The 14165-nt window shown below is 36.9% G+C and overlaps 1 protein-coding gene across 1 annotated transcript; it reads right to left on the reverse strand.

The window, feature by feature from the left end:
- Window positions 1–11614: 11614 nt before the first annotated feature.
- Window positions 11615–12727, reverse strand: LOC113613726 (DNA helicase MCM9-like). The gene has a single exon (XM_027094644.1). It carries the CDS (start codon window positions 12482–12484, stop codon window positions 11750–11752), a length of 735 nt encoding a protein of 244 aa, XP_026950445.1. The 5' UTR covers window positions 12485–12727; the 3' UTR covers window positions 11615–11749.
- Window positions 12728–14165: the final 1438 nt, after the last annotated feature.

The following is a 14165-nucleotide window of genomic DNA, read 5'->3' on the forward strand; positions in this document are numbered from 1 at the left end:
TGGGAAGAGGAGTCAAAGTGGCTCCCACTTCAGTGTCCTGCTCTGACACCTGAAGTACCTTCTGTTCTAGGATTTTATTAGGACTCACACATCTCAACCAGATATCTCTTATCTCTGCTCCCTTTTGTCCGCCTAATTCCCTGGGGCCAGGAGAAGCAGACTTTTTTCCTACTTCTCCTTCTTCTTTAACAGTGATTTCATCTATATTGTATTTTGCCTTTCTCAACTCATTTCACATGGAAAAGCCTATGGCAGCAGAGAAACTGGCTTCCTAATAAAGACATTTTAAATGTTTGACCTATTACATCCCTTTTGTTTTTCAAGATAGTTCAATTATACAATTCCCTTCACAATATTCCCTGAAAACTATAAAAATTCTTGGTGCTCTTTGTTCTCCTTAGAGAAGATGTCATAAATGGCATCCAAATACTCTCTTCCTTCCTGAGGGCCTATGTCTTTGGTTCAACCACAGTCCAACATCTGGCACTAACTCATGATACTGCTCTGACTTTGTGTGTTGGCATGTGTAAAAGACAGTCAACATGACATTTGAGCCAGAAATTGATTTCGCAACCTGTGTTCCCCTCTTAATGTTCTGCTAGCAGCAGCATCTTCATTTCTCTGTCAGGACTACAGGTACAGGCAGAAAATAGCTTGGACACAGGATCTAAAAGAAATGTGTTTCCAATAGTTAAAAATACTATAGCCCCACTTCAGAGATGTACAAATAAAGTGGTACTTGACTCCAACACAAGCCCCAGGAGAAGTCTCACCAAACTGTAAAAGGATATGATCTAAAACAACTCTGAAAGATCAAAAGGAGGTATTGAATTCACTTGGGAGGAAGGGGGACTGTCCTGAACTCATGTCTTGGTTATCTCTGTATTCCTCATAATACCTCACAGAGCTCCTCTTGTGTTGTAGCAACAGTAAGTATATCTTGAACTGAACTTAATGGAATTGATATGTCACGCTCAGTTTCATACTGAATAGGTAGAAATTAAAATCATTCACATTTCCCTTGGTGATATAAAAGCATCTGCCTCTGCAAAAAAACCTCATGAAATTTCAGGCAGAATGTGAAGTGTTTTGGAAAGCTGGGCTTATTTTTATTTCTACTAAAAATGAACACACTTAAATCTAAAAGGTGTAAGTGGCTGCCACTATGTTTGGTTTCTACACCCCATTTCATAAACATTTGCATGAACTATTGCTTTTGTGTGCTTTCTGTTGAAGGGTGTCTGTGTTATTTCTCTGATTGGAAAAAGAGAAGAGAAGACATTGTTGCATGTACAGTTCAAAACAGCCTTCTTCCCTGACTGATTCTGTAGTCAAAACAAGCATATCGCTGCAAGTGGCTGTGAATCTGAAACTCAGCTTAAGGGAGAGAAATCAATGATTCACTTTAAGGAAAAATAACTAGCTTTAGGCAAAAAAGTAAAATTCAGGACAATAAATGAAAGCAGTATATATCATGTTCTGAAATTGTTTCAGTGACAACTGAATTCAATACTGTTTCAGTCTTGCCTTTTTTTTTTAAGAGTTATGGACACATTTATAAAGTCATCTACACTTTCATCTAAGCTTCCTTTGTCTGATGCAGTGTTGTAAACTTAGCAGAAAAGTGAAATACCCTTAGAAAAGCAATTTATTCAAAATTCTGTCATACTGATCAGAACAGACTGTCTATATGGGAACCCAATAGGCATGATTTAAATATATCAGTTACACACCACAGAGATAGACTGAGCTGATTAGAGAGATCCTAAAATGGTCTTTGGAATAATTTAATTCACATGGTCAGGTACAATTTTGAAATACATGAAAATAAGTCAGTAGAACCACGTGTTTACTTTGGCATAGACTGCAATAATGTCTGGCAATAAATGCAGAAGCACACACTGGTTTTCACAGTGTGAAGAATATATTACAAATGGTATGAATTAGGTGTAAGAAAAGACAATATAGATTTGTCTCTCCATTTGGACTATCTTGAGTATGACAGTGCTGTAACTGGCAAAAATCCAAAATTAGGCAGAATTTCTTGATGAGGCTAAGGACAAAGGGGCACTCGTACATTGCTGGAGGGGATGCAAAATGGTACAACCCTTTTGGAAGGGAACTAGCCAATATCTAGCAAATCCATAAATACTCTAACCTTCAGTATAGCAATCTCTCTCCTAGAAAACCACCCTAGGATACCATGGAAAAAATTAAAAAGATATACTCAAGTGTCTGTCAGTTAGACCATTATAGTTTACAAAACAAAAGACTGGAAATAACCATTAATAGAACTTGAAGAAAGTATTTCATATCCATACAGTGAAATATACAGTTCTGTAAAAGTAGTAAATAATAACTAGTATGTATAGCTATGGAGTGATCCCCAGTATATGTTCCTAAGTGAAAAAGCAATGAGAGAAAGTATTCTGTCACTTATCTAAAACTAGTATTGTTGTAACTCCACTAGTACTACTATGTTTTTAAAATGAAAAACTCAAATATTTTAAAATCCATAAATTTAGAATAATTTTTTAAAAGAACCTCACTGATCACATATGGTAGATATTATAAAATTAACTCAGTATTTTTAAAGACTGGATAAAGGAAAAATATTAAGCATTAATCTGGGTTTTGTATATTAACTGTACCTCAGAGTAACAAAATAGCTGGTAACGGAAATTTTCTCTTCATAAAGGTGTTGTAGCTAATAAGTAAAGAAAGATGAGTAGAATTAGAATATCATGATTTTGCAACCCTTGATGATATAATAATTTATATCTAGGAAAAGAGAGAAACCACACAATGGGTCCTTATTCATGTAAATATTCAATATAACCTATGAAGAAATCTTTAAAAATAAAGACCTCTACCTGATCAAGCCTTCAAGTCTTGAACAACCACTTTATAGAACATATAGAGACAGCATAATATCTTATCACAAGAGGGATGTAATCAGACTGTGGAAAATTCTACCAAACAATCCTGTTATTTCAAGAACTGAATTGCAAAAATAAATAACATTTTTAAAAGGAGAAGGAAGAGGGCTTCCCTGGTGGTGCAGTGGTTGAGAGTCCACCTGCTGATGCAGGGGACACGGGTTCGTGCCCCGGTCTGGGAAGATCCCACATGCTGCGGAGCAGCTGGGCCCGTGAGCCATGGCCGCTGAGGCTGTGCGTCCGGAGCCTGTGCTCCGCAACTGGAGAGGCCACAACAGTGAGAGGCCCGCATACCGCAAAAAGAAAAATAAATAAATAAATAAATAAAATAAAAGGAGAAGGAAGAAAGCTTTAGGTTAAAATAGAAAAATTACATGAACCAATTTCAGAGCATTGGCCTTATTTCAATCATAATTCAAACAAAGTGAAAAAAATGAGGCAGCAGAATTAGAGCCCTGTATATTTACTAATATTAAGGAATTATAGTTTTTAAATGTGATGGTAGTATTGTTGGTAATTTTATTAATAATTTTTGACTTTTAGATCTAAGTAATATGAGTATTTTCTCTGAAACAAAACAGGGGGTGAGAGACAGTGGGAAGGAGTGTAGATAAATAAGATTGGCCAAGAGTTGATAATTGTTTAAACTCAGTGATGGGCACATCAGAGCCCATTATACTAGTATGTCTAGTTTTGTATGTTTTTGAAAATTTAATAAGAGAAAAATTAATGTTGATACAAATGATTAACTCTGTGATCTGGACAAGTTAACAGTCTAGAACTTCCCTGAACAGCACCTGTAAGAGGAGGTATCGTTTTCACAGGGTGGTTACTTAGTAGGTAACCAGTTAATGCTGATTCTCTTTACATCTTAACAAGAGTCCACTAAATCCTCTGGCATCTGACATAAAACTATATACTTCTGCAGGTTAAGTAAAATGTCAACATTACCTGTTATATTAATAGAAAAACAGAAGCATGGAAACTTAAGCACATTTGTTGTGGTCACTTATGACAAAAGTCAACATTAAATCTCAAATCCAAGTATAATTTTATAATAAAAATTTTAAACATCACAGTTTACTTTAAAATTACCTAAACTTCAGAGTTTTGCTCTACTTCATGTAAAAACAAAACAAAGACAATAAATAAGCACCATGGGTAGTAATAGATTTACTTGATTCATTTAAGCGATATTATTTCAGAAAGTACATACTTGTGCCTCTGAGATTTACCTGAGAGTTATTATACACACTAAAGCTGTATATGAGGCACAACCTTTTTTAAGCTTTACTCCTATAGGAGAAAAGGTACTGAACGCATCTTTAAAAACAAAATGCATTTTAAAGTTAGTTCACTATACCAACTCTGGAGAAGTATAACCCTGGTTCCTATTTAAAGGGATTGGAACTGTCAGAAATAAACTTTTTTATGGGCATGGAGACAACAGCAAGGCAGGTTGTGGTTCACCTTGTGACATTTTCACAGTGGCTCATCACAATTACAGATGTAAAAGGTGCTTGGTCAGTTAATTCCATAAATTATTGGCAGAAATGCCAAAAAAATTCTTCCTGTCCCTCCCTCAAATGACCTGAGGCAGCATGATATTCTGTATTTTCCATCTATCGTTTTGATAGACAGTCACAAATTTTGTTTTAAATGAATATCTTTTTAATTTCCTGCAAGCCACACACACACCCTACTCCATCCTCCAAGAAAAAAAGGAATCACCCTTCCAAGTTTTTTTTTTTAAATAATAGAAAATAATAATAGCCAAAAAAATTATGCTTATTCCATTTGTACTGCCGAAACTACTTGGGAAATGGGCCATGTAGCAGTAATGGCATTTTGGTTTGCTACTTGTAGGATAATCTGAATTTTTGAGAATTCTTTGTTTTTCCCTCTTTGCACTCTTCACATAGGTCTCTACCATAGAAAGCAGTTGCTTCAGGTTGCCTAGTTTAGGAGAGAAATGGGATAGGCTATTTTTAGGAAGATTTGGCAGCCTATGGGAAAAAACAAGAGTAAGAAGCAGGTAGTAGATCTGAGCTGGGCAGGACAGGAGTCAAATTAAAAGTTGGAGTGTAACCAACTATACCCCAAATTTGTTGGTTCTCATTTCCAGACAAGTAAGAAGCAATACCTGTTGAAGTCCATCTAAGGCTAGAGCACGAAGCCAGTAACTAGACTGGGTGCAGAGGCATCTATGTGTGACATATCCAGTGACCTTTTTGCCTAAAACAGCTGGCAATGAGGAAGAGTTGTTACATTTGTGAAGTCAGGTCTATTATGGATTTTTTTCCAGTTTCCTTATTCCCAGTCTAAAGTTGAAAATGTAGTTCTTACCATAAAGAATGGAAAGAAGGAAGAATGGCAAGGAAGGAAGGAAGGAAGAAGGGGAGGGAGGGAGGGAGGGAGGGAGGAAAAAAACTGTAGAGAAATGTGAATGAATATAGACACAGTCTTTATGGGAGAAATATGGAAACAAAGGCAGAAGAAAAATACATAATCCCAGATAGACCTATTAAACTTATAAACACTGGGCTTACTACAGTATTAGGAGACACTGTGTTATGTGTTTAATATACATTGTATTTTTAATCTTCCCAGTAAGTTGGTGGATTAAGTCCTAATTTTATTCCCATGCTTTTGGGAACATGTAACAAATTCACAGTGATTCCAGAATTTAAAACAAAGCTGTCTGCCTCCCAAACTGACCACTAAATCACTCATTATGGAATTCACTAAAGGCAGTCATTAATTCATGATGTTTAAGATCTCTAATGATATGACAAAAGTTTCTGTAAAGCCAAGAAAGCTACTAAATTTAACATAGAAATAAAGAATCATTATGAAATTACATATAAAAATGAGATATAAATTTGTTAAAATATTAATAGTTGTTGCTGTGGGTGGTGATTTGAAGGTTGCTTTTTTCTTCCTTGTTTATATTTTCCATCATTTTAAAAAATGTTCTACAATGACAAACCTTACTTTTATAATTAGGGAAAAAATGTGCAGTAATTGGTCCAATGCCTCCAAATTATATTCACTCAGACCAATATTAATTGATGCAATGCTACTTCTCAAAAACTTAAATTTATTAAAGCTCACTACTTATTTTATCCAAAGTCTAGTCAATTTCTCTTACAAGGCTTTTGGTTTAAATATTATAAAAATTAATTCCCAAATCTATATTGTCCCTTCGTCTCCTCAAAGAATCTCTTATTCTCTTCTGGAAATTTCCTATTCTTAAATTCAACATGTCTAAAATCTAAATTAACATTTTTTTAAAACCAATGTCATCATCTCTCTTGATTTCCCCTTTAAAACATTAAAAAGCATTTTCCTAATGCTTTAGGCAAAACCCTTGGGACAACTTTATTCCTTACACTCTATCAGTCTCCATCTAATCCTTATGGAATCTTCCTTTGAAATATTTGCCATCTGTATCCTTGCCTTTTCATTCTAAATGGTGCCATTCTGTTTCAGGTCCTTGTCAAGTTGGCCTCAGGTATGCACTAGACACATTTCCTACACAGTTCTCAAAATTATGTGAAAGCGCTGCCTTCACCATGTCATTCCTGTGCTTTCCAACGGTCAATACTCCCAAGTGCCTATCAACTCCTCACCCAGGGTTTAAGCCCCACCTCCTGCCCCAACCTATTGTAATCAAGTTTTTGGTTTCAAATTCTACTACTTGTTTCCTTCATTCCAGCTGAACTCTGGTTTCCCATTCTCCATGCATTTTACACCGCTGTGGTCAGGTAAGTCCTATCTGTTCCTTACAGCCTAATTCACACTTCAGCTTCTCTAAGCTCTCACCAACATGAAACCTTCTTAGACACTATAGATAACAATGCTTCTTCCAAAGAAGTCTAAGCAACTGAAGAGGTTATTGTTCACAGTATCAAGACACAGGAAGAGGATATTGTTATTCCTTTTTAACATATGGAGAGGTTGAAACACACTAGATGATTTCAGCAAGCTACATAAAAGGCCAGAGTCTATATTGTAATAAAGAAATATATTGAAAAATACTAAACTGGTATGAGTGGCCTTTTTGTAATGGAGAAGTCAGACCCATCTTAGGAAATGTTTCATCAAGACATCTGTTTCAGATAAATATGTTCTTCTCAGCAAGGAAAGTGTTGAAATCCAAATGTTTCATCAAGGATTAATGAAAACAATGGGTATTATTTTAAGTTCCTTTCTCCACAGGTTTAGCTTAAAGACACCATGAAAGATGACAGATACTCTATTTCAGAAACACATGTATCTCTAACACTTGCTCGTTTCAGACACTGATTTGATATACTCCTCAGCACAAAGAATACAACAGAGGTGTAATATATAGGGGAGAAATAATTCATATGGTGGCTTTATGGAACACAGCTTGCATCAGAGGTAAAGATAGAAAACTAAGTCCAGTGGTCTCTAGCCTCTGCTTCTCTCCGTGGTCATGAACTTAAGTCAGAGTAGATGTATTTTTATTTTCACTCTTATTAATAAAATAACAAAGCTCAACCCTTATTTTATCTTTCATCTTCCATAGGAAAATGCTCACTCTTCTGTTTGTAGGCAAGTTATTTGTTATTCTTTGCCTCATTGATTCCAGCAATGAATTTCAGTTTAAATAGTTGGGGGTGTTGGTTAGGGTTCTAGGACCCTTAAGTCATCAGATACATTTTAGAAAATAGTGAATATTGAATTACTTTAGTAACTTTCATTTTCAAAATGTAACATCATGCCATATTTTCCTGCTTTTTGCCTAATACCATCTTTTATTTTGTGGTTCTATTTTCTATGACAAAAATGAAGGCAGACAGAATTAGCATGAGTCAACAATAAAGAATTATCAAATCTTACCATTAAAATTATATACTTATTATCTCAGCAAGATTCCACATTATTTCCGAGGAAACATTTAGTCCTTTTTATAACATAAAATATTTCAGACTATGAATTTCTAAAAAAAGTTAAAGAGAAGTTATCTCCCTTTGCCCCAGTTATCAAACCAAAGGTACATATTTCCCAGTAAAGAAAGAATTTTTAAAAAAAGGATATCAATAGTGAAATTGTTCTTATTAAAAAATATTGAAAAACAAAGTATTTAGGCACTACATAAAATCAGATATATATGTGATCATCTAATTTGAACACATTATTTTCTAATTTTTCAGGACAATTTTAACCATAAATGAAATATAAAGCATTCAAAGTGTGTTTTGATATCTCTAGTCTTCATAAAATCCCTCAATAAGTTTATTCAATCTTACCTCATTTATTTAAAACAATTAAAATTATTTTGTTATTTAATTAAATAATTAACAATGGCCACATATAATAAGTCTGATGAAATAGTATACAACATATTTTAAGAACCTTTACTTTCCTGCCCACCATAAATGCACCTTCCAAGAAATTCTATTATCTGCAGGAGTAGGGCAAGGATCATTTTGTGGGCCTGAGGTCTCATTACCACAGTCAATACTTGGGTTGCCCTAATCAGCAGAATGTTGGAAGCTCACAGTACAGATGAGGTAGCCACAGAGGACAGAAGCATCTGGGAGCCAGGAAGGATGCACTGATGGCAGATGTGCAGGGGGAAAGCTTTGGCAGAGACACAGGCATCCCCAGTGGCCTCACAAAGTGAGTACTTAGGTTTTAGACACACCTCGTATTTAAGGCTCTGATTATTTACCCTTGGGTCCTCTTCTTGTTTTCTTCATTTGGTTCATTTTCTGTCACTTTTCATGCTGGGATGCTTGGAAGTGTTTCTTGTGAAAGGTATTTGAAAGTGTAAAAATTATATGTAGAAGACTTTCAGCTCCTCACAGGAAAAGTGCCATAAAATCTGATATCAATACATAAATAATAAATCAACTCAACAGATGTTGACTTTTTCTTGTCAGACAGTGACTTTAAACTCCTGATTCAGAATCTGTGACAGAATAAATTAACTAAAAGTGAATCTCAATTTGTCTACCTTACCCAAGGACAAAAGATAAAAAGCTTAGATTAAACAGAATTGCCTATATCCTACCAAACAAGATGGGACAAGAAGCATCATCCCTATCTTCAAAGCAGACCTTGTAACAAAAAATAACACTCAGAACAGGACTTTTTTAAGTTAAATATCCTGTTCATTAAATAGAAATGAATAAACCCAAACCATATGCTCTTAATTAGATTCTGAAAATAATTTAACACACCCTTCTTTTTTTAAGGCAGCAGACACTGAATATTAGCCAAGAAATATTAAAATCTAAGGAGCACTTGAGATCACCTTGCAATTTCAATTCTAAAAATAAAGAAAATCACTGTTTTCTGGCATTACAAGCAGAACATTAGTCAAGAAGTAGACAATCTTTATGTCACGAAATGGAACATAGCCCTCTGGAATTGTAAGTTCACTATCTACAGTTCTTGGAAAATTTTCCTCATTGCCTATGTTTCTAATTTTAGCATTATAGTGCAAATACTTATTATTTAAATGTATCTATCCCTAAAAACTCCACAACTTAGATTATTATAAATTTTAAATATCATCTATAGGAAAGACTTTGAATCCCTGCTACTCATAGTGTGATGCATGGACAGTAGCACAGGCATTACATTTGGAACCTATCAGATGCACAGAATTGACAGCCTCACCTCCCAGATCTACTGTGTCAAAATCTGAATTTTGACAGAAATCCCCAGGTGATATATATGCACATTACAACTTGAGAATCACTGATTTGGCCACTAGCACATAATTAGCCTTCTATGTCTATTAATAACCTTTTGGTGATTTCTTTTAATTATTTTTTACAAATCTAATCCAATCCCCCAAATATACTCACTTAAAAGAATTACATGGTGCCACTGAATGAATGGAAGGGATTGCTTTTACAGGTTACATTTCATAGTAGAAAAATATATAAATTGAATGGAAGAAAATCTTAGAAAAACTATGAAATAGACCAAGTTTCCTTTCTGTGACCTAACACTATGCTCACAAATGACAATTCCCTCACAAATGTCCATTTCCCTTTCAACCACAGTTTTCTCCCTATATTATTCTTCTATATTGTTTCTTCCTTTTCTTTGAGAGGATTACTTTTTTTTTTAATATATACATGTTTTCATTTATTCAGATATTTGAGAGACAGATTCATACGATCATCAGAACAATTGTGAGGTATACGTGATAGTCCAAGGCAATAGATACTAATTTGAAACTTGCATGTTTTTCCATAGTAAATGTTACTGGAAAAAATGTTATTTTCAGAAAGCTAAAATTCTTACTTTTACAATCCAATCTCTTTGTCCCCTCTATCTTCTGCAGCATATTTACCACTGCAGCCACCCTGGTCAGACCCATCTTTGATCTCCTGCAGCACTTAACAGTTATCAGTACACAACCTCCAACTTTATTACTCTGCAACGTCAGACGGGGGTTCTTAACTAGACTGTAAATTCCTGAAGGGCAAGGATTATGCCATTTATGTCTTCTGATTCTCACAGAGGTTTGTAGCAATGGATAAATGAAAGACAGCTGATGACAGACTGCTTCCATCCATTCTCTATTGTTAGTGACATGTGGAAGAAAAATAGCTTAAGATTTTTTTTTTTTTTCTTTTTTGCGGTACACGGGCCTCTCACTGTTGTGGCCTCTCCCGTTGCGGAGCACAGGCTCCAGACACGCAGGCTCAGCAGCCATGGCTCACAGGCCCAGCCGCTCCACGGCATGTGGGATCTTCCCGGACCGGGGCACGAACCCGTGTCCCCTGCATCGGCAGGTGGACTCTTAACCACTGCGCCACCAGGGAAGCCCAGATTTTTTTTTTTTTAAGTGCAGAAAGAATTTAGTTTAGATGAACTGCATGAAAACATCTTAATCTCTATCAAAGGACATTTTCATGTTCTGGCTAAGCTCATACAAGCACTGCTTTGCTGATCCAGACATTACAGATTCTGGTTAAAATCTAGAGTCTTATATGAACAAGGTACTTTGACACAGCCTTGTCCACTTAGCAGGCAAACCATGATCGAAGCTGTTATTTACTTAGAATACTGTTTAGACAAGTATGAACTGTTAATATATTTGACATAATTTCAAACTATGGGTTGGTGATTCTTGGTGGAAGGGGAGAATATTTTGACAAGGAATTATTCTTGACTCTAGATACTGAACTCTGTTTCCATAGAGCCTTTGCCTCATCATTTTAATGAAACGGCAGCTCAGTAAAAATGAGGCATTTGGAGAAGCTTAGGGTTAAGAAAAGGAAATGATGGAATTTAGAGACATAAAGCATTTTCGACTTGTCCAGTAGGGGAGCACTGGGATATGAAATAAGAGGTCAGACATACCTGTTACTGCCCAGGGGACACATTGGTGCTAGTTTTTTTTTTTTAATAGAGATTAAGGGGTTCTTAGTGAGGGTGGGAAATACTTAAAGCAGGAAATGTTGAAGTTAGTTGAAAGGCAATCGTTGACAACAATCATTTGCATTTTCTGACCCACCTTCAATTTAAATTAAATGTTAAACAGCCAGTGGAAATTGCTAGGCAAACAGTAAAAGCAACAGTTTTCAAGCTGTTTGGAATAAGAGGAGGAAACACAAAGGATAAGCTCTCATGGGCAAATCAGGTGCAAATCAGGTGCTTCATCTAGCAAGCAGCTAGACTAGATCGCTGAACTCCAGCCCAGCTTCTTTCCTGCTATTACCTACCTCCTCATGCCAGTCTCTGTTCTCAAGTTCCCCACACTCACTTGCCAGTGATCTTGGGAAAATAAAAAGTGGCTTTTCCTAGTCAATACTTTAGGACCTACTATATAAGCTAACATTCTCACCAGATTTGCAACTGTCTACTAAGTCATCTTCCAGGATAACCTTCATTGTTCGTGGGATACTTCCAACAGATAGCCTTTGAACCTGTTCCTGAATTTTGATTTCCTGATAATCTCTACACCTAGTTGGAGATGAAGACAAGTCTGAGAGGCAAGTGAATTTTGCAGAATCACAGCTCTCCAAGCTGGGACATGAGGATGGCCGACAGAAGGTATAATACTGCTCAAAGTCGGCCCTGACCACAAATACATGCTTGCATTTGTTGCACATGTAATCCCGCTCAAACTCCAGGATCTTCACCAGACTCGTTCGAATCACTGTCCCAGTGACAGATAAAAAGTGTCCCACATCCTTGGTTCTAGGGATGTGCTCCCTCACCAGCTCAGGACAAACAGGCAATCCTGATATCCTGGCGTGAAGATTCTGCTTCATGGAGACACCTTCAAGCTGAGAAAGGGACTGGAGAATTGTCAGGGCTGATCTTTGAAGTGCACTATCAAAAATAGTTAGCACTTCATTAGGGAATACGTTGAAATATTCCCCGATTTCCATGTTGGTCTCAAAAAGGGTCATGGCATTAACCACAACTGGGTAATGAGCATCGTCATCTCTTTCCTTCAAGATGAGAAGAATATCGTTCTTATGGTATTCCGAAACATATGACTCAAACACTTGACCAACCAGTGTAACTTGATCGCTATTCATCTTGGATTGGCGGATACACGGTGTAAGAAGTCACCGAGGGCTCAGTGCTCCCGAGGCCGAGGGGCGCGGAGAGTTCAAGCCGATCGGCGGGGTGCAAAGAGGCGGGAGGAGGCTCGGGTGGGGGCGGGGCGGGGCGCACGCGTGGGGCCGCGCGGGGCGCCGTCGGCCGCGGGGGCGCGCAGGCTCCAGCGCGCCCACCTTGCGCCCGGACGAGATAGGCTCCACGCGGGCGGCTCTGCCGGCCCCGCGCTCCCGAGGGGCGCCGGGACGTGCACTGCCTCAACTTGGCGGCTCAGGTGGCTCTTCCGGGTGGAGAAGCGGACGGGCGCGCGCCCCACCAGCCGCCGCGGGACCGAGAGGATTACTTTTGCCAGTATTTTGTCAAGCCTCTAAGTGTTTTTTGTTTTGTTTTTGCATGCACTTAATATCTAAAACAAGGTTTCCTTTCTATTCTCTGGGGGTTTTGTTTTTATTACATATCTAAGTTGCACACACACAAGACTCACAACAGATGTAAAGTGCTTAAAAATAACAATAGAAACATAAGCAGAATTGAGAGCCCAGAAATAAACCCATGCATATATTGTCAACTAATATTTAACAGGGGAGCCAAGAATACTCAATAGAGAAGAGACAGTCTCTTCAATAAATTGTGCTGGGGAAATGGGACACTCACATGTAAAAGAATGAAACTAGACCCCTATATTACACTACTCACAAAAATTAACCTTAAATGAATGAACGACTTAAACGTAAGACTGGAAACCATAAAACTCCTAGAAGAAAACATAGGAGAAAAGCTCCTTGACATGGGTCATGGCAATGATGTTTTGGATATGACAGCAAAAGCACATGCAACAAAAGCAAAAATAAGTGGGGCTACATAGAACTAAAAAGTTTCCACATAGCAAAAGAAACGATCAACAAAACGAAAAGTTAACCTATGGAATGGAAAAAAATATTTACAAACTATATACCTGATTAGGGGCTAATCTCCAAAATATATAAAGAATTCATATAACTCAATAGCCCCCTCCCAAAAAAAGTCCTAAATAATCCAATGAAAAATGGGAAAAGCACCTGAATAGACATTTTTCCAAAGAAGAATATAAATGACCAACAGGTACATGAAAAGGTGTTCAACATCACTAATTATTAAAGAAATGCAAATCAAGACTACAATGCAATATCACTTCACACCTGTTAGAATGGTTAACATAAAAAAGACAAGAGGTACCAAGTGTTGCTGAGGATATGGAGAAAAGAGAACCCTTGTAAATTGTTGGTGGGAATGTAAATTGGTACAGATCCTATGGGAAACAGTATGGAGGTTTGTCAAAAAACTGAAAATAGAGTTACCGTATGATTCAGCAACTCTACTTCTGGAAGTATACTCAAAGGAAATGCAAACACTATGTTGAAGAAATATCTGTATCACCATATTCACAGCAGCATTATCTATAATAGCTAATACATGGAAACAACCTAAATGTCCACTGACAAATGAATGGATAAAGAAGTTGTTATCCAACTCCACAATGGAATATTACTCAGCCATCAAAAAGAAGGAAATCCTATCATTTGCAACAATATGTATGGACCTTGAGAGGATTATGTTAAATAAGGCAGACAGAGAAAGACAAATACTGCATAAACTCACTTATACATGGAATCTAAAAAA

This window comes from Aethalodelphis obliquidens, unplaced genomic scaffold (genome assembly GCF_003676395.1).
Source record: "Aethalodelphis obliquidens isolate GAN/ISIS:26980383/991018 unplaced genomic scaffold, ASM367639v1 scaffold4, whole genome shotgun sequence".
In the NCBI taxonomy this organism is placed as follows: Eukaryota; Metazoa; Chordata; class Mammalia; order Artiodactyla; family Delphinidae; genus Aethalodelphis; species Aethalodelphis obliquidens.

Bases quoted from the DNA above. Each gene is read 5' to 3' on its own strand.
- LOC113613726 (XM_027094644.1), bottom strand. From the start codon at position 12,484: ATGAATAGCGATCAAGTTACACTGGTTGGTCAAGTGTTTGAGTCATAT.